We start from the raw sequence: 20,310 nt of genomic DNA on the forward strand, positions 1-20,310 counted from the left end.
ATCTTAAAGAATCTTTTGAGAAGAAGGGACAGAGCCAGCTTTCAAGAGGAGTGCAACATCAGCCTAATTAGTCTGAGTTTAGCAGAATTTGATATCTGTTTATGTGGTTTCTGATATATTGCTTAGCAGCATAGCATTGTTACACTCGAGATAGCCTTTTCTCATGTGGACTTAGGTGGCATAAAGCAAATGTGTGCAATTTCCTTTTTTTCTTTTTCCACTGAGGCCTGTTTGCTGAGAGATATTTCTGTACAATCTCCTTCTCCTTTTTTCCTGATAAGAGAAATTACAGAAATGTGTTTGCTGTTAGTTTGAGTTCTTGTTTTATTGGGAGGGAACCAGCCTTGATTATGACCTTCTAGCAGAAAGCAGAGTGTGATTCATCCAGTGCCAGCAGGTGCAGGATAGCGGATGAGGAGGAGTCCAGGCAAGGCCACAGTCACCTGGGAACACCAGGGAACATTCTCATGGCGCCATCGTGGCCGTTGGCATTCTCACCAAACGCAGAAATCAGTGGGGAGTCAGAGGGGGAATCCCCATCCTGCTCCTTTCGTTTGTGACCTTGTGCACAGCACGGTTTCGTGTCACTCCCTGGTGAGCTGAGCAGGCCAGAAGTGCCCCAGGCTGTCCTGTGAGGCACAGCTGTTGTTCCCAGCTCTGTCACTCCTTTCAGTTCATGTGCTCTGCCCATGGGGGTAACTCATCAGAAACGGGCAGCACCTCTTGCCAAGAGTCCCTGCACACAGAATGGGATGGAATCATGGAGTCCCACAAAGGTTTGGGTTGGAAGGGCCTCAAAGATCCTCCAGCTCCAGCCCCCTGCCATGAACAGGGATGCCACTCACTGTCAGGTGGCTCAGGGCTCCATCCAGTATTTTCAGTGAAAGAAATGGCTGAAGGATTGGTCTGTTGGCTGACAAGGAGGCCACCGTGGCACAGGTGTTTCTTCCCAGCATTTCTCTGCAGACTATCAATCAGACTGTTAGGAATTGTGTTTCAGAAGACAAAATGCAGTTTGTGTGAATAAATAGCAGTGTTATTCCCAATGTCATTTAATTCTAGACAATATCCTGTTAAATATTTAAAAAAATAGAACCAGCAATACTAAAGTTTAAACCAGTGAATAATGGCCATTTGCAGAGTGATTGATTTACTGAGACTTACTGAGTGCTTTAAATATATCTGGGACAGGTTATCTGTGCCAACCCAAAATTCAGATAGGAGGCTTACGACATATAGATATGGACTTGTTCGAGTCATGAAGGAAGTTCTGTCAAGTGTTTCCCACACCTCCTGCAAGATATAAAAGTTGAAGGTCTCTGGGATTTCCTTGCGTTCTTACCTTCTGCAGCCTCTTGCTCTCATCTGAAAGAAAAATGAAGAGATTTGTGAGTATATCCATTTCTGTTAAACTTTTAATACTTAATAATGTAAGTTCCTCACTTTTAAAAGCAGAAGGATAGAGAAGAAGATGCTCAAGTAAGTGGTACAATACAGTGGCACAATGATATGATCTATGTGTTTTTTCTTTGGGTGGGAGGAGGAGAACTTGCATTTCTTGGGTCAGCAAAGTCAGTGGAAGCCTCATTTGAGCAAAGAATGCAGAATTGCTTACAGTTCAGAAGGGGGGTTTGGTTATGATTTAATGATTGCAGTTACAGAGGCAAACCAAGAGGTAACATGGCATCAAGGAGGGACTTCTGAAAACTTCAGAAATGCCATGGTTAGGTTATCCTGCTTTCTCAGCTACAGGCAAAGGAGAGCCTGATAGCAAAAACTTTACAATGAGGAATTGCAGTTGTTTTCAGCTAATATACATGCTAAGTGGGTGATTGTTCAAACTGATGCTCCAGCTCCTTCCCTCAGTTCATGGGCTGGGTGTTTTTATGGCACTGCCAGGTATTTCTGACAAGTGAGAATTCTGCTTGCTTTTACAGGCTGCAGTGCTCATTTGCCTGGGAGTCTTTTGGGCTCAGACTTCTGCACTGAACGTGAGTAGAGTGATGAGCCTTGTCCTGCACATGAGCGTTTAAAGTGGGTTGGATCCCTGGGCAGGGGGGATAGAACAGGAAGAAAACCACAGAAGAAACTAAAGCCAACAAGTTGCCTATTGTCAAGTGTAGAGAAAAAGAGCTTTTGCCAGGGGTTCTGTACAGGTGCAAAGTAATGAGTCAGGGGACAGAGATCCCCTTAGCTCAATCAAACATGTGGAGACTGGAGCAGTCTCCTGCCAGTCCCTGCTGCCCAGAATGACTGGGCTGTCCCTTGCAGGTTTTCCCCAGCCTGCAGAAGGGCCTGTTTTATAACTGACCTCCATCTCAAGAACCTCCTCAGACTGCTCCAGGGTGCAGTAAATACCAAATCCCAAGAACCCAGGGTCCTTAAGGGATTTGGTATTTACATGAAGCAGAAAGCATTGGGGGTTGTTGCGCCTGCTGGAGATGGAAGCCAGGTGGTGAACACTGATTTTGTGCTTTTTACCAAAGACCTTTCTGCTGCACGATCCCGTCAGCAACTATGTCACTGGGACCATGACCATCCAGAACAAGGAGCGAGTCGTCAATGTCCACGTCCGCTCCGGCGTGTACTCCTCTGACACCATCTTTGACTACCCACATGTGAGTAAATCCAGGGATCCGCCTCAAATTAACCCCTGAGGAAGCTTTTAAAATCAGAAATTATTTTAGTGTATTCTCACCACATCTTGTCCCAGAACACTGTTTCTTTGAGGACTCCCAGCACCTTTCCTCCTCCTTGGCTATCTCATTTCTTCACCCGTATGATAGGGCAGTTTAAAAGACTTGTAATGAATCTTGTGGGGGCAGATCCTGGAAGTGAAGAAGGTCCCTGACCTCAGTGGGGCTGGAGGTGGGGATGGGCTGCCAGCACTCATGGGCAGCAGAAATCTGCCAGAAATGATGCTTCCAGTCTCAGGGACAGGCACCAGGAGAGGCTGGCTCCATTCCCCAAAGGAGAGAAAGGAACTGCATTCATTCCACAGCAGCAGCCTCTGCAGCCACTTGCTGTTCCTTCTGGATTGCCCCAAAGAGTAGAGAGCACCAGCTACTGTCAGCATTAGCCATTTCTGGTGATTTAACCTTCGTTCTTTCCATCCCAGGGCTATATTGCCACCAAGCTGTTTTCACGAAACGCCTGCTTTATCATGAAAATAAAGAAGGACCTCATCCCAGACCTGCGAGAGATTGGACGCCTGGCTTTTGAGAGAGAGGTGACTTCGTGGGGAACCCTCTGCTGGCAAGGAAGGGGTGGGAGCACTCTGGTGTGAGGGGAACCCTCCACTCTGCCCCTAAAGCAGCTCACGAATGACTTGTGCTGTTCTTAGCAAGGCTGGAGCTGTTCTGACAAGACACAGCTCGAAGGGAATATCATGCAGAACATTCTTTTAAGATAATGAACCATCATGGCCCCCCTGCAGTTTTACAGGGGGTTGTTGAGGTGTCTCGAGCTGGACAATACCCTGTCCTGATGTCATTTGGCCATTTCAAGGTGATCACAACATAAGTCCAGGCAAACTTTCCATTTATTCATTGTCCTGCTGATATTTTGACCTTGCCATTGTTTGAAATTTATTTTTTTTTCAGAACAGAAAGTAGAGCTCAATTTACTTTGACCAGATTTTGACTTCCTTATTCAGGCTGAGGTTTCAGAAGGAGACTGGAAGTATTGCCTGGAGGTGATCTGGAGTTCTGGCCCGTTTTATGTCAGCCCAGTAGCACATTTACAGCAAAACTTGGTGCCAATAATATAACTTATTATGGCAGGCAGTACAGCTCAGGCTTGCTGTGTTGGCACAATTAGTATCCAGTGAATTTTGTGACTGAATAGATTGATTTTTTTTTTTAATTTAAAAGCATGAAGCTTCTTTATCTAATGTTCTTTTGTGGGGCAAAGGAAGGTGATTTGGGGTTTGGGAGCCTTCTCAAAGGGTGTCCCAGTAGAGTGAAGGTAAGTTACATTTCTGATGGTGTTTAACCTTTTCTTCTCAGACCATGAGGGATGTATACTCTCCGAATAATGTGTGGGCCAGGTTCCAACCTGGCAGTTCCAGGCTGGGGAATTTTAAAGACTGGATTCTCTATGGGAAGCAGATTGAAAAGCTCTGCACGGGGCTGCCTCTCTACAAGCTGGTGGCCACTGACCGTAAGTCACAGGTCAGGGCATTGTGGCCCTGCCCCAGGGCACCTTCCTCCCCTTTGAACACAAATCCCCCTGGTACCCTGGAGCTGTGCAGACCTTTCTTCCCCTTGAGTTGCACCACAAATGTTCTGCACAGTTCTGAGACAAACAGACGCCTTGGATAGGGCCATAAGTGGGGATTGAGATTTGTGTATTTGAGACTTTTCCTAGCTGGGTACAGGGATCTCATCTGGTAAGGAGACACTGATAGAGAAATATACTGATATAAATACTGGTACTGATACTATCTTCCTTTTCTTGGGGTTTTTTAGCACCAGCAAATGATGATAGCTGTGCCAGTGCCGGCATTCCAAGCATTTTGGGCCTTAAAATCTGTGAAGAACTCATTGCAACTGGATCTTGACATTTCTGTGGCCTTTTTGCATGTTTTAATGATGGCAGCCATGGTCTCTAGCTGGAACAGAGCTCGGGTACGAGGCTCAAACTGCCCATGCAAAGCTTTGATGCATAACAAGCCTATGACATACAAATAAATAGAATGCTTTAAATAAATAAATAGAATGCTTTGTCTGTTTCTTCTGCCCAAAGTCACAACACAATGACAGTGGGCCTTGTGAGTTACCCTGCAGAAAAGACAAATTTCCCCTTGGTCCATTCCCGTGCTGGGGCTGCAGCATGGCCCAGGCATTGGTTTGTGCTTCAGAAAGAGAAGAAACAGAAACAGAATCGATTTTTCCAGTGGAGAGCTTCACTTTGGCATCAGCTTCAGGTGTTGGCTCACCTTGTGTAGGATGGCTGGGGGAGGGAGCAAGCAGGTGAATGAAGGTAAAGGGAGGCAGCAGATCCACACGTTTGCAAAGCAGCTTGAATCCTGCAGGGCCCGTGGAAATTTGCAGCAGTTTGAATGGGTGCAGAGATTTTCCAAGCCTGGGCAGAGGACACTGTCCCAGCCCTGAGATTTGGGCCTTGGAATAAAGTTTTCCTTTCACACAATGGCACAAAGAGCTGGGAGCACTTGGTGAGTGTCCCAGGTGTCCTTTGTGTCAGGGGCTGATGGAAATCCAGGATGGGGCAGGGATCTGCCTGCTCTGGGGCAGATCCCAGGGAATGCTTGCACTCTCACAGCCTTCTCTCCAGGGCCTGTGTGTTTTGGGGATGAAGACTGAAAGTTTGCTGCTTATTGGAGCCTTGAGTGGCTGCCAGAGGGCAGGAACTTCCTTTGGAGGAAAATGGCCCCAGGGCTGCAGTTTGTAATTTTCAAATCAGGCTCCTGGTCAAGCCATCTGCTATTTAATAAAAAAGCATTTCATCACATGGTGAAGCTGTTCTTTTAGATTTATTGTATTCATGATGGGCTGCAGGTTCTTGGTGGTCCAAAAAATGTTTCTGGAGGGTCAAACTTTGTTAATTAAATCCAGGAATAGTTGTTCTGTGTTGTGTGGACCCTGAAACCAGCCTCAATACCTCATTAGCTGCCATTTAATTTTGAGCTAGGGAGGAAGTGGTCCTGGCCTTCCTCACAAATGGAGGAATATTGCTTCTAGATTCCATTTTAGTTTGTAGTCTCATGGTATCAGTCAGGCCTGTGAAGAATATATTTTTTATATATTAAGTTTGCGTTTTGACCTCTGTGTTTGTTGTTTGGTAAATAAAGCTTCAGCTCTCCTACTCTCCCAGCCCCTCCAGTGTCCAGGTGTCCAGCTCATGGGAAGCTTCTGGCTGTAGCACCAGAAGTGGTGGGGCTCCTGCACCCCTTGGGGTATAGCCCCTAACAAAAGAGAGGAGGAAGCATGGGAAAAACCCCACAACCCGTGTGGCCATGCTCTGATTCCCACAGTTTTCCAGTTTTCCTCTGGAAAAGTTTTCCCTCTGATCCCAAAGTGCAGCTCTGAATTCACAGCCCTTGAGCCTCCCTGTTGGTGTCACCAACAGCCACAAAGATCATGCTAGAAAAGGCTGCAGAGCAAAAGAAATTTATTCTTGATTTAAAATAATCCCAGGGCAAACAGAAATGTACAGCCAGCTCTGAACAAGCCAGAGGAAAGGACCTGGGCAGGAGACAGAAGTTTGATATTTTATTTATTGATACTGTATTTGCCCTTGCTATTTCCTGCCATTTCATTCTTTGTTGACTAGGCCACAGTTTACAATATGCTTTATGGACCTGTCTGGGATTATAATTAATCTCTTTTTCTTATCTTGCAGGTGCTTGATATTAAAACTGGACTACAGGGAAAGACCAAAGAGGTAAAAATCAGCAACAGGTAAAATATCCCCGAAGATCAGATCCAGTTGTTGCCTGAAGTAACTGCAGTTTAAAAATGTCAGCCTTTAAATCCACCCTCTGTCAGCTCTGAATGTTCATGATGTGAAGGAAATCTCAGAATTGTGGAGTTCTTAAGGTTGGAAAAGTTTAAGTTCACAAAGTTCTTCAAGTTCAACCACCAACCCACCACCACCACCACCATGGTCACCATCAGCCCACATGCCCAGGTGCCACATCCACGCATTCTTTGAACACTGCCAGGGATGGGGACTCCAGCACTGCCCTGGGCTTTACAATCAGAGCAGAGCTTTACAATTTACAATTGTGCCAGAGCTTTACAACCCCCACATGAAGAACTTTCCCCAAAACCCACCCTGAACCTGCCCTGGCCCAGCCTGAGGCCGTTCCCTCTGCTCCTGTCCCTGTTCCCTGGAGCAGAGCCTGACCCCCCTGGCTGTCCCCTCCTGGCAGGAGCTGTGCAGAGCCACAGGGTCCCCCTGAGCCTCCTTTGCTCCCTCTGAGCCCCTTCCCAGATCCCTCTGTCCCTTCTGGGGCTCCAGACCCTTCCCAGCTCCATTCCATGCTCCATGCTCTCAATGCCCTTCTTGCCATGAGGGGCCAACAGGTGAATATATTTACCTATTAAACCTTTAATTCTATCAATCAGTTAACTAGAGATGCTCTGTCTGATGTGACACACCTGCTGGCCTGGAGCTCATTAGGAATCAGGATCTCTGGGGGTCCCTTGCTGGGAGAGGATCTTGGGCCTTGTGATCCACTGGGATTCTTCTTGCACTGCGAGGTTTTCCAGGGGCATGGATGGAAAATTCCCGGTGATTTCCACGGGAGGCACCCAGAGCCCACAGCCAGGCCAGGAACAATGGTGGAGTTGTGTTCTCAGTGCACAAAGCCCACAGCTGGTGCCGATAACCGCCCAAGGTCAACGTGCAGCTGGACAAGGTGGAGCTCCTTGGCACTGAGCACAACCTGGGGAACAGCACAGCCCCTGGGAACCTGCACAGGAGAGGGGCAGGGCTGCCCTGCTGCCCCTGGAACCCAGAGCTGGCACCAAAATGGAAAGGGAGCCAGTGCATGAGCTTAGATCCTAAAAACACATTGGCTGGAAGAGCCTGGAGAGAGAGAAAGTGTCAGGATGAGATTGGGTGTCTTGAAAGTTCCTGATGTTCCCAAGAGCTCCTCTCCACCAAACAGCACATCCTGGTTATTATCTAACTTCACCTATCACATTATCTAACTCCCTAGCCAGGCTTGTTCTGTAAAAAGCAGGGAATTTATTTGATGTGGAAGATCACAGGGTATTCTGAGCTGGAAGGGACACACTGGAGAGCTCAGTGGGAGTGTCTGGGTGTGCCTCAGTGACCACCTGTGAATGTCCTGGCCGGTGGGCCAGGCCAGATTGCCAAGGAATACACCCCAGTCCTGGTGCAATTATTCCTTTCCACTGGAGAGAGATTTCCATTGTCCACTAGATGGCAAATGGTGACAGCAGCCTCGGCACCCCTGGGATGGGCTAAAGACACCGACTGCCAGCCAACCACGGCTCAAAAATAAAACAGATTCAACCCTGACACCCTGGTCCCCAGGAGGTAAAATCTGAGTTGGGGACAAAGCATTAGAATTCATTCTTTCAGGTTTCCAATCCAGTAGGATGATTATTTTCACTTGTAATTACACCCCATTTGGTGATTAACTGAACTATTTCTTGATTTCTTAATGATTTTAATTTTTCTCTCTTACATATTTAGATATATTTATAAAAATATTAAAATACATAATATATATTAATATTTTAAGTATATAAATATATTTCTATTTATATACTTTATATATTCTGTTATATAATGAGACTGCCTTTACATGGCCACATCCTCTGCTGGGTTTGTGTCTCTCACACCCCTGCCAGTCCTTTTCTCTGCCCTTTTTTGCAGCTGACCAAAAGGCAGTTCCCACTTTATTTAATTGTCTGAGGGTGTGTGCCAGGAGAGGATGGCAATTCAGACCTACTCAAGGTTGCTCCAGCTGCTTTTTGTTGGGTAGAAAACCAAATGTCAATCCTTCTGTAGCAGAGCTGAAAGAGGAGAAAACATCTTTTAGAAATCAGTTTGGAATTGCTGGGATGAGAACTGATGTGGGCATCAGGCTGCTGTGACAGCTCCTGCCAAACCAAGCCGTGGATCCATGGAATTCCCAGTTTTGTAAAGGCATCTGAGGAGCTGCTGCCACTGCACCCTCATTTGCTTTCCCTCTTGTGAGCTGTTTTTTAACAGGTGCCAAGAAAAAAAGCCCTTTGGGTGTGCTGGTGAAATTCAGAGAGGGATCAGTGCTTCAGTTTGTCTTGTTTAGATGGAAGATTTTCCAGGTGAGGAGCAGCAGCTGCCCTGTGAGCTCTGGCAGACCCCTGACCAAGGTACAGCTACTCTGAGCATCCCAGCCAAAATTTGCAAAACCAGGGGGAACAGAACATTTATCTGTAATTTTTGCTGCAATTGAAGTCAAAATTAGTGAGGTGTTTGAGCCAGTTTCCCTTAAAAAAAGGATGGAAAAAACAAAATTTGATATTCAGCTGCATGGCAGTCGAAGCAGAGAGGGGCCTCTGACAACCTTAATTTACCCAGTAAAATTCCAGTCACAGAGTTACAAATAACAGAATATAATACACTTTCATCTTTGAATTTTTAAGGCTAAACTTAAGAAAGTATTTTTTAATGAATCAATCTTCTCTACTGCTATGCACAGTTTTATTTCCCTTTCTGATTCCAGCCCTAACATTAAATAAACAGAGCAAATATTAGACATGCTTGTCTAATTGTCCCTCATGTTTTGCTGATGTGATTACAAGCTGTTGACTCAGTCATTAATATCTCATGCTGAGATATCAGCTAACACTGCCAGAAAATATTCCATCTCTGCCTGGCACTCAAGCTGTCAGTTTAATAATTCCATGTTATTAATCATAATTGTCAGCAAAATAATTTCTGCTGACCCAAGTCTGGTTTTTTGCCCCATTGCTGAAGATTTGGACTCCTCAGTTCTCAAACCCAAGGACAAAATTTAGAGATTATTCCCAAGAACTTTGTTCATTTAGGGCTGAGAGCTTTTAAATGGAGCTCTGATTAAGAAAAGAATGGTATTCCTCAAAAAACCTGCTTGGACATGGAGCTGACAAGGAGAGGGGACCAGTCTGGGAGGCTTCTGAAAGGTTTTGTTCTGCAGTCTTGTTTGTGTCAGTGTCACTGAGCTGCTCAGAGAGTTTCCTGGAGGGTAACACCCACATGAATACCAAAGCACCACAAAACAACTGCGTGATGAGAGAAAGAATTTCAAAAATGTAAAATTAAAACTTTCTCTTGACCTTTTTCTGTCAAACTGTTCTGTGAAAGGAGTGTGATAAGAAGCCTGCAGAGTCCAAACCCCTGGGATTAAACAGCAGCTCCTCTCTGTTCATTAGCCCTGCTCTCACTCTGTCTGAAGATATCAAATAGGAATTGATTTGGGTTTGACCATGTCTCACCAGGCTTGAATTAACTGAGGACTGAATTAATAAATTGTGTGACCACAACAGGTAGTACATTTTCAATATTATGAGAGACTCATCCATAGTTACCAAGGCATGTACCAAGCTCACAGGAGGGGAGACAAATTAAGAAAATTTGAGACATTTCCCATCCCATAAATGACAAAAGGATAAATTATATCATTTAAACGGGCTGGGCAGTGAACTTGGGGGGTGCTAGAAATTTCCCAGCTGAGTGCAAAGCCCAGTCATGAAGTGGCAGCTCCCCCAGATATCTGCTGGAGGAGCAAGGACACCAGGAGCTGGGAGCTCTAGGGCCTCTGCTGCACGTGACTGACAGGACACTGACAGCAAGGCCATGTCCAGCTACTTTTCCCAGCTCTTTTCTTTCTGTTTCAGTTCCTCAGGCTTTGCACTGGTGTGGAGCTCTCAGCTTCTGCTCATGTCCCTGTGCTGCCACGTGGCTGCTGACCCTCCACCAGCCCAGGTTGCTCTGGTTGCACATGGATGGAGTCCCTCCCTGGAGCTTCTGCCACCTCAGCAGGATGGAAGGTGGGGAAAAGGGAATTTCCAGAGGCCCTGCAGGCAGTTTGTGTGCCCTGGGCTCCCCACACCAAGCCAGTGGTGCTGCAGGTCAGGAGGAGCTGGTGGCACACAGGGAAAGGAATTCCCTGGGCCAGGAGGAGCTGCTCTCACACAGGTTAAAGAATTCCCTGGGCCAGGAGGAGCTGCTCTCACACAGGTTAAAGAATTCCCTGGGCCAGGAGGAGCTGCTCTCACACAGGTTAAAGAATTCCCTGGGCCAGGAGGAGCTGCTCTCACACAGGTTAAAGAATTCCCTGGGCCAGGAGGAGCTGCTGTCACTCAGTTTAAGGAATCCCTGTCCTTGTGGCTGCCCAGCCTTCTCCCTTTCCTTCTTCTCCCTGATTTTTTTCTTGATCACACAGGCTGTAATGCACTGCCATCTTTCCCCCCCACCCTTCCAATAAATACCATCCTTTCATTTTCCAGTGCCCTCTGAAATGGGAATAGAGCCCCTGGGAAGAGCCCATTTATGGACAGGGAATCCAGAGCAGCCATGAACCAAGGCATACAGGAATAAGGGCTTGGGCAGATGCAGGAATGGAAACTAATTTTAGTTATTCCATTGCAAGCTCATCACACTGTCAGTGTCACACTCCTCTTTATCTCCCATCTCACACCCAGCAGTTACCTCATGCCACAGCTATCTCCTAACAGGAACTGTTGTGGGGCATTTTTGCAATAATTCCATCCCTGTATTTTGGAAAACCTCAAATCACATGCTGTGGTTGCTACAGCACGTTTGCATCCCTCTCCTGCTTCCCTGCAGGGGTGTGACTGAGGTCCCTGATTAGGGAGCAGCCTTGACCCAAAATTCCTGAAAAAATAATATTAAAAAAAGGACCAGATAAACATTTTTGCACATTTTAAAAGAAGCCTAACTGTGCAGTAACAATTTAATGAAATTTTGAAGGTACAGACTGCTGAACCAAAACCCATATGTGGGGAAATCAGATGGATAACTGGCAGACATTTTATCCCCTGGGGAGCTTTTCCTGCCCAGAAAGGCCAGGGGGGCATGAAGCAAACACTGGTCACCTTCTCCTGGGGAAGGTTCCCCCTCTGAGGCTGCTCCGAGCCTCTGGCTGAGGGCAGGTGTTCCTCCCTCCCAAAAACCAGGCTAAGGAAGGGTGAGGATGCTTCAAACCCACTTCACATTCTCCTGAGGGGCATCACACCCTCTGGTTCTCGTGTGTCCCTTGGCCAAGGGACATTTCTGTGGCCTCTCTGCAACCCAGGGTGCCCAATGAGCCCCTGATGATGATGAAATGGGGTCACTGTTGATGCTACAGATTAATTTTTAATTAATTAATGGTTCAGCTGTGATGCTTAATCATGTTCCCCCTCCAGCTACCTCAGGTGATCTAGTTAGCATTGATTTTTTGGAAAGCAACTTCTTTCTAGGATATTGTAAATTGCAGTGCATATGGAGGGGAAAAAGGACAAACCATTTCAGTGACATGAAATAAAGCCCTTCTGTTGCACAATTCAATTTAAAAAAATATCAGTGTGTTAAAATCAGCCTGCAGCTGAAGGAAACAGGAAGCTGCTTTTATATCAGAGCTGCTTTTGTATCAGATGTGCTCTCTGGGTATCCCTCATCTGGCAGATCCCCAGCAGGGTCTACATGGAATAAGTCAGGAAACCCAGCACAAGCTGCTTTGTGTACAGCCCCTGCACTCTGCCATTGTTCAAGGACTTTTTATCAAAACCGGAGCGGAAATGCGACAACACTCGGAATGTCTGAGCAGGAACTGTGCTCCTAATGAGCCACTGAGGCAAGAAGACACAGTGGGTGAGGAAATGGGTGTCAGATCCCTGGGCTCACCCCTGCTTTTTGCTTCACACAGTCATGCCTGCGGGGTGGGAAATGGCAGGGCCAGAACAGACCTGCCTGGGCTGAGCAGGGCTCAGGGAGGTGCCAGCCCAGCCCCAGAGCAGCTGAAATGATGCTGCTCAGGGCTGGCACCCAGAGAGCCAGGCTGCACTGCAGGCTGAGGCTTCGTTCATAGAGAAAGGGGGGAAAACCTAGAAAAGCTCCTCCAGCTCTGGAACTGCTCACCTGCATCAACAGAGTAAGAGAGATTTCACTCAGCCTCTGACCAAGGGGCAGCTGCAGACCCCAGAATACTCAGTGTGTTCATAGTGAGAGAGGAGACTCAACTGAAACACTCAGAGTGCCACAAATGCTGCAGAAATCCTTTTGAATTCAAAACCTTCAGCCCTGAACCTCACAGAAAACCCCCATCCCTGCACGGATCTGAGCAGCAAGCAGCAGCTCTTACAATGATCTCTTTATTGAATAATAACTGCATATATATATATATATATATATATATTGAAATGAATATTGAAGCATTGACAAAGGAAACGCTCTGGAGGCATTTTCACCCTCGTGACAAATGTCCTGTGTCACTGGCTGTGACAAGCAGCCCAAAAACTTTCCTTCACAGGGCTCACTGCTGTGCTGCATCGAAGAGTTAAGGCACTTCTCAGGGGTTTTAATGTTAACCTCACTTCCTGTGGAAGTAAAGATCTGAATTTGGTGATGAATCATCAACAAAAAGAAGATTGCACTTTTCTCTTAATTAACAGAAGCCAAAGACCAAACTGCTCCAAAATTTCCCCAAGATTTCTGTGCTCAGCTCTGGAAAGCCAAAATATGCAAAGATCAGATTTGATAGAGCTGTGGAAGATTTCTAGATGGCCATGAACTCCACAGGGAGGTCTGAATTAATCTTGCTAAGCTCAAGTATCTACTTCTAATGTGGTGTAGCAGTAACCTCAGTACCACCCTTTTCCTCTAGCATCAGGTTTCCCACGTTCAAAAGAAGAAAAGTTGAATAAAATGAGGTTCAAATGCCATGTCAGTGTCTGCCTCCATGACAGCCACACTTCACATGATTTTCACAAAAATATTGGTATTTAAATAAAAACCTAGAGGATGAATTTAAAACAGGCATGCCTTGAGCATGGTTCTGATTGTTGTGGCTGTTTGTGATAGAGTTGGGCAATTGACAAAGGAAGAAAATTGCAGAGATGGGACAGCAAATCAATGGATGTGCTCAGACAAAAAGCAGAGTCCAGAAAAGCCAGCAGGGCAGTGGTTTAGTCCTTGGGTAAAGTTGTTAGCGCTTGCAAGGAAAAGCTCTGCAGCACGAGCAGAAATGGCTCTTTATCTTGAGTGCTGAACCCCTCGGGGACAGGCAGCGAGCTCTGGCCACGCTGCCAAAGCAAGAGCACTTTGGAAAGTCTGTGGAGAACAGGGAGATTTAAGTGGGCATTGTTATCTCTGAGCCAGACCAGTTTTTGCCCACACTCTGCTCACTTTTTGTTGAAATTTGCACACTAACACAAAAAGCACCATTAATTGTGGCACAAGTATTTGCAGAGTCATTTCTGTGTTCTCCACACTGTGTCCCCGAGCTGTTTGAATTGATGAGAACCTGAAATCAGTCACCTGTTGGCCTTTGTGTGTTCTCAATAATTTTTTTAAATTTAGCAATGCTGTGACTAAATGAAGTATAACCCTGATTTGCCAAGTCACATGTGAAGGAGGAATGAAATAAAGATTTCTGTATCATTTGCAAAGACTCCAGTCACGGAATCATGGAAGACCTCAAGTTGGAAGCGACCCAGGAGGATCACCAAGCCCAACTCCCTGCTCGTGAGGGATGTGACTCTCCTTGCTCACCCTGAGCTCTTCTCCTCTGCATCCAGGGCCTGCTGGTACCACCAAAGCTCTTCTCCCAGGCTTGGCAGAATTTTTCGCAAAGAAATTCCTTCTTAACGTAAAGACCTGACTCTAAATCAGTTTTGAGAAGGGCAGAGGGAGCTGTTGTTTGCCCTTGGTGTGAGATGGGTGCATTTGGAGAGAGGCTCCGTGGGATTCTCGCCTTCTCCTGAAATCCGCGCGGATGGAAGCGGTTCACGTAGAGCAGAGTCAGCTACCGGGAGGGAGAAAGGAAGGGCAGCTCCTCTCTGAGGAGAAACTTGTCCTATCTGTGCGAGTCCCGCGCAGAATGTTTACAAAACGCTCATTAAGGGAGAGGGGATGGCGAGATAGCAACAAATCTGGTGAGCAGCTTCCACTGGCCGAGATAAGAGAGGCAAGGCGGCCATAGAGGAGAGCGAGATCCAATTACCGAGACCTGGTTTTGGGGAGGGGGAAGGGGCAGACAGACAGGACGGATCACAAGTTTCAAGACAAGAGCTTCCAAACTTGTCATCCCTCTGTGACACAGCCCAGCGGATAAAACCGCCACCGAGCCCGCACCAGAGGCAGAGCTCGTCGAGCGCGGTTGGAGGCGCGGGCGAAGCCATGGATTCTGTCGTCCTCCAGCTCTGGGCTGTCCTCTCCCTCCTGGTTCACCTTGCAGCCTGTAGTCCCATCCTGAGCTTGGAGCACTCCTCCCTGGAGGAAGACGTGCCTCTTTTTGATGAGATCCTCTCCGAGCAAGATGGGGTTGATTTCAACACGCTGCTCCAGAACATGAAAAATGAGTTTTTGAAGACGTTGAACCTCTCCGACATCCCCCTGCACGAGTCGGCCAAGGTGGACCCGCCAGAGTACATGCTAGAGCTGTACAACAGGTTTGCCACCGACAGGACATCGATGCCTTCCGCAAACATCATCAGGAGTTTCAAAAATGAAGGTAAGAGGTGCTCATCTCTGGGGAACGGATAGAAAGGAGCGTCCTTAGAGCCAGTGGGAACTGTCCTGACCAGGTAGGGAGCATGAAGCGTGCTGGGGAAAAGGCCTTTGGTGAGGATGGCCTTGGAAATCAGCAGCTGTGGCAGGGCTGCCCAGACCCCAGCTGTGGAGAGAGACTCCTTGTGCTCTGGAGGCTGGAGGGTTTTGGGGGAAGGTGTATCTTTAATTTTGGGGCAGCACCAAGTGTATTCAGTTCATCAATTTCTTTATCCCCCATACTGACAAACATCATTTGTAATCAGCTGATCGATTTTTTAAATGGATACCTTAAGTAATATTTGAATTTAAGGCAAACCTCATTTTTACACACTGTTCAAAGTGCATCTTCAAGTGAAATATTTTAAAATTATGAGCTTAACCAGGTACAGCTTCCTGTTAATGCCTTGTCACTGTTGATCCCTGTGGCATTTGTAAAGTTTTCTTCCTTTGGATCAGCACACAGTCCAGAAAATACACAAAAGTAAGTGAACAGGAATTTTGGATAACCAGTAGGTTTTACTTTGGAGTACCAGACTATATCCTAATAGAAACAAACATACAAAGCCTGAAGAGACCTAGTAATCACAGAATATTGTGAGTGGAAAGGGACCCACAAGGACCATCAAATCCAGCTCTCAGGTGGATGGCCCACACAGGGATCAAAGACACAACCCTGGCATATTAACACCCTGTGCCATTCCCCTCTCTTTTTTCCTCTGTTTTTCCTTCCACAATCCCCTCAGTTCAACAAAAACAAGATAAGGCTTCAGTACTAATATTCTATAACTTGCCAACACTTTTTTACACCAACACATTAAACTAAATAAACATTTTTATACTAAAAACATTTCTCAACTGAACAATTCCAAGGATCCATTAATCCATGTGGCAAATGCAAGTGCTTTGATTCATGTTCAGTTACCATGGGGCACACGTGGCTGTTCCAGCTGCCATGGGGCCTCTCTCACGCTCTGTTCATTTAATCAATGAAGTTAAAGACAATATTGCTTTTCCTCAACATTTGCAGTTCCAACATGATGAGCTGTGAGGAGAGGCAGAGTGGAAGTCACTGGAGTTTTGCAGGGCAGTGAGATGCCAGGGGAGAATCCCAAAGCTCTGTTCTGCTCCTGTCTCCTGCCAGGCCCAGGCACCCTTTACAGCAGTGGGTTTCTGCTGTGAAGAGACTCTGCACTGTGATTTAAAGTTCCTTTCCTTCTCCTCTCTTCCAGTGGGGAGAAATTTCTTGGAGGGTTGGTGGTTGCAGGCAGTGGTGGCCACCTCGCCGTGCTGTGCCTGCTCAGCAGCAGGAGTGAAGGCACACACGTGGGAGGTGTTGTTCTCATCTTGTGCTATCTGAAAAAGAAACAAATAAGCACAAAGATTGCCAAGTACAGCATGGTAAAGAATAAAACACCCTGTGGTTTAGTGATGCAAATATGAAATCATTCCACCTGCAAAAATTCAGGTTTGCAGCACCAAAATGGCACGGACTGACCTTTGCCAGGTGGTGCTGGCAGCTCCCTGCTGTCCTGCTGTGCCTCTTGCAGAACTTATGCATCAAATGGGGAAAATTCCCCTTAAATTTCTGCCCTTTCAGATTTTCTCTCACCTCCTCCAATCCAAACCAGCAAGATGCAAAGTGAGACCTCAGATGGGAGCACAGCTTCATAAATACATGCAGTTTAAGGACTGTGCCATTCATGTTTTTCATGTGTCCTCAAAGTCTGGATAATTAAGAACCATTCCTTTCATGCTAAAGAGCTCTTTTGATAGAGAAATTAATTGCTTGCAATGAGAAGGACAAGGAGAAACAGAGCATGGAATTGTTTTGTTCACCTGCCTGCTGGAAACTGGCAGTAATCCCAGTTTCATAACTATCCATTAAATCCTTTATTATAGAAATATACCAGGTGGCATGGCTGGAATTAGCTCTTTGATTTAACCCGTGGACCATGACAGTTTAGTTGTAAATGGGGCTGTAATCTGTGTTTAATACTTGAAATAAAGTTTTAGGGGAAATTCTTCTTTTCCTACGGACTCCAGATCTCCCCTCCCAACCCTCCCAAGGATGTACTGGAAACAGCAGGAGGTCTGGACCCCAGGGACTTCCCAGCTGGAGAGCAGAGTCACATCCTGGCTGTGTGAGAGGTGCTCAGGGTCTGCTCCTACCCTGGCTCTGCACAGGGGTCCTGCTCCCACCTTTACCAACTGGCAGGGAAATGGAAGCAGAATCCTCCCTCTTTTCTTTTCATCTGTGAAATGATGAAATGCAAAGTGAAAAAAAAAAAGAATCAAAGAAAAAGGCAGGTGCCTCAAAGCCTCCAGCCTGGAGTCAAACAGCACAAGTCACGTGCTGAAGTTCATGGCTTGCCTAAGTGCACTGGTGGAGCATGGCCAGGCCTTGTGGCTTTATCAGAGCCATTTTTCTACAAACACAGGAAAACTGGGGAAGGCAGAGATGAAGGGAGCAATAGGTCACAAACAGTTTGCCTTTGCATTAGTTATAGTTCCAGCCTCTGTGCCCCAATCTGCCTCCTGGGTTGCAAGGAGGCAGCAAATGCACCCTCGTGAGCAGATCCTGCACTGGGGGAAGAAATGAATGCTGCTGTGCAGCCAGGACAGGCAGCCCAGGTGACACCAGACATTGTCCCTCTCACCTGTTCTGCTCCTAAAGGTGCCCAGGGGGCCTGGCTGAGTGCAGCTGGTGCTCACCCAAGCCCACGGGGCCTGTGGCTGTGGCTGCCAGGTCACCCTGGTGTCACCACCTGCTCTTCCTGATGTAAAACACCTTCCAAAGCAGCTTTTCCTCCCCAAGTGCCCTTTCCACGTCTGAGGGGTGTTTGAGCAGCAGGGAATTCCTGCTAGCACAGGAACACTGCAGCACACACATTTCTTGTGTTTTCAGACTGTGTGTTGTCTATCTCATGTTGGCTCCAGTGCCTGCACCAATGCATGTTTTCCCTTGTTTATTAAGTAGTTGCTGCACAGCACCCTAGTAGTGATTTCTATGTTGTTATTAGGTAGCACATTTTTAATATGTAAACCTTCCAGTTGACAAGGAAGTCCCTGGAAAGCCTGGGACCAGGAGGAGGATCACTAAATCAAGGTCTGTAGCATGTCTGGGACCTTGCAGTCCTTACATATCTAAAACAACCTCTGAAATAAGCCCTTTTTCCAAGCCCAGCTGCGGGAAGGGCTGAAAGAACACGTGCCTGGAGCTGTCCAGGTGAAACCCAGCATGCTGGATGACCCTCGGTGCGTGTGTTTGTGGATGCATTGACTCTCCTAAAACATTTGATTTTTGTCCCTTCCAGACTTGGATTCCCACCCCATAGGCGTGACAGGAACTCGGAGGTACCCGCTGCTCTTCAACGTTTCCATCCCTCACCACGAGGAGATCACCATGGCAGAGCTGAGGCTCTACACCCTGGTGGAGCGGGACCAGAGGCTCTACGACGGGCTCGACAGGAAGGTCACCATCTTCGAAGTGCTGGACAGCATCCACCTGGGGGCTGGGGAAGAGAGGAAGATGGTGGCCCTGGCCTCCAGGCACATCTACGGCACGAGCAGCGAGTGGGAGAGCTTCGAGGTGACCGAGGCCATCCGGCGCTGGCGCAGGGCAGGGCTGACCACGCACCGGCTGGAAGTTCACATCGAGAGCAGGGAAGGGGAGGAGCAGAACGGGGAAGGGAAACTCGACATCGACATCAACTCCGAGGCCAAGCACCTGCCCCTGCTGGTGGTGTACTCCGACGACCAAAGCAACGACAGAAAGGAGGAGAAGGAAGAGCTGAACGAGATGATTGACCACGAGCAGTTCCTGGGCCTGGAGAACCTGGAGGTTGGCAACTTCCACGACCAGCCCGGCGAGGAGGCGCTGCTCCAGATGCGCTCCAACATCATTTACGACTCCACCGCCCGCATCCGCAGGAACGCCAAAGGCAACTACTGCAAAAAGACTCCTCTCTACATCGACTTCAAGGAGATTGGCTGGGACTCCTGGATCATCGCCCCCGCGGGCTACGAAGCGTACGAGTGCCACGGCGTGTGTGCCTACCCCTTGACGGAGCACGTCACGCCCACCAAGCACGCCATAGTCAAGACTTTGGTTCACCTGAAGAACCCCCAGAAAGCCTCCAAGGCCTGCTGCGTGCCCACCAAACTCGACCCCATCTCCATCCTCTACCTGGATGCAGGGGTGGTCACCTACAAGTTCAAGTACGAGGGCATGGTGGTGTCAGAGTGTGGCTGCAGATAGTAGGAGGGAAGGCGCGCGCGGGGAGGGCACGGGGGGAGTATTTAATGATTCAGTCTGTAAATTTGTACATTTGGGATCTGCTATTTAATGAGGTTATTTAATGAGGCCTGTACAGATAATGGTATGTTTCCTGCCACGGGGAATGGGCACGTCGTGTAGGGATTGTATATTTTGTTCCTTTGCTTCCTTCTCGCTGCTCTTCGCAGTCCAGATCGCGACCGAGTCTCTCCTCCTGCCAGGGCATGGAGCTGATCACTGGATTGTTTGGGAGGGCTCTTGGTGCCAGAAGGGCACATCCAAATTCACGGAAATAAAGGCATATTTTTGTACTTTATCAATGTTGATTGGCATCTCCAGGGCTTTCCAGATCTGTCAAAGCTACGAGAGTGATGGGCAATCACACCTAGGTTGTTCAGTGCTCTGTAATATCTTCATAAAGGTCTTCACGTGTCATTTTTTTCTTCATTTATCTCTGTAGATCTTACGTCCTGATCATTCTCAAGCTCCTGCATCACTAAGGCACAAACAATGTGGTTTGTTTCCCTTTTTTCTTAATACTTTCTTCACTCGTTCCCTGTTTCAGCCAAAGGCAACTGGCAGGGATGATTTGGCATCTGGAGCAGAAGGGCACCGTTCCCTTTCCCATCTTTCTTAGGAAAGCAGATGGCCCAGGAGCAGCGCCAGGCAAGGGCCAAGGCAAGAAATTCCCCCTGTGCAGGTTTATTACAAAATCACTCTGAGGCAGCTCTGGCTTTGCTGCTGCAGCAGCCGTGGGTTGGCTCTCAAGGGCCAGAGCTTTAGGTGGCAGAAGGAAGTGC

At 47.4% G+C, this 20,310-nt stretch overlaps 2 protein-coding genes across 2 annotated transcripts; both read left to right on the top strand.

Moving 5' to 3' along the window:
- Positions 1-1,224: 1,224 nt before the first annotated feature.
- LOC103822671 (gastrokine-2) lies at positions 1,225-4,622 on the top strand. Its single transcript, XM_009097665.4, has 6 exons — positions 1,225-1,388; positions 1,938-1,991; positions 2,487-2,618; positions 3,119-3,229; positions 4,008-4,161; positions 4,470-4,622. The coding sequence occupies exons 1-6, from the start codon at positions 1,377-1,379 to the stop codon at positions 4,559-4,561; spliced, it is 555 nt and encodes a 184-aa protein (XP_009095913.1). The 5' UTR covers positions 1,225-1,376; the 3' UTR covers positions 4,562-4,622.
- Positions 4,623-14,646: 10,024 nt separating this feature from the next.
- BMP10 (bone morphogenetic protein 10) lies at positions 14,647-19,826 on the top strand. Its single transcript, XM_009097666.4, has 2 exons — positions 14,647-15,196; positions 18,549-19,826. Exons 1-2 carry the CDS (start codon positions 14,863-14,865, stop codon positions 19,490-19,492), a joined length of 1,278 nt encoding a protein of 425 aa, XP_009095914.1. The 5' UTR covers positions 14,647-14,862; the 3' UTR covers positions 19,493-19,826.
- Positions 19,827-20,310: the final 484 nt, after the last annotated feature.

This window comes from Serinus canaria, chromosome 22 (genome assembly GCF_022539315.1).
Source record: "Serinus canaria isolate serCan28SL12 chromosome 22, serCan2020, whole genome shotgun sequence".
NCBI lineage: Eukaryota > Metazoa > Chordata > Aves > Passeriformes > Fringillidae > Serinus > Serinus canaria.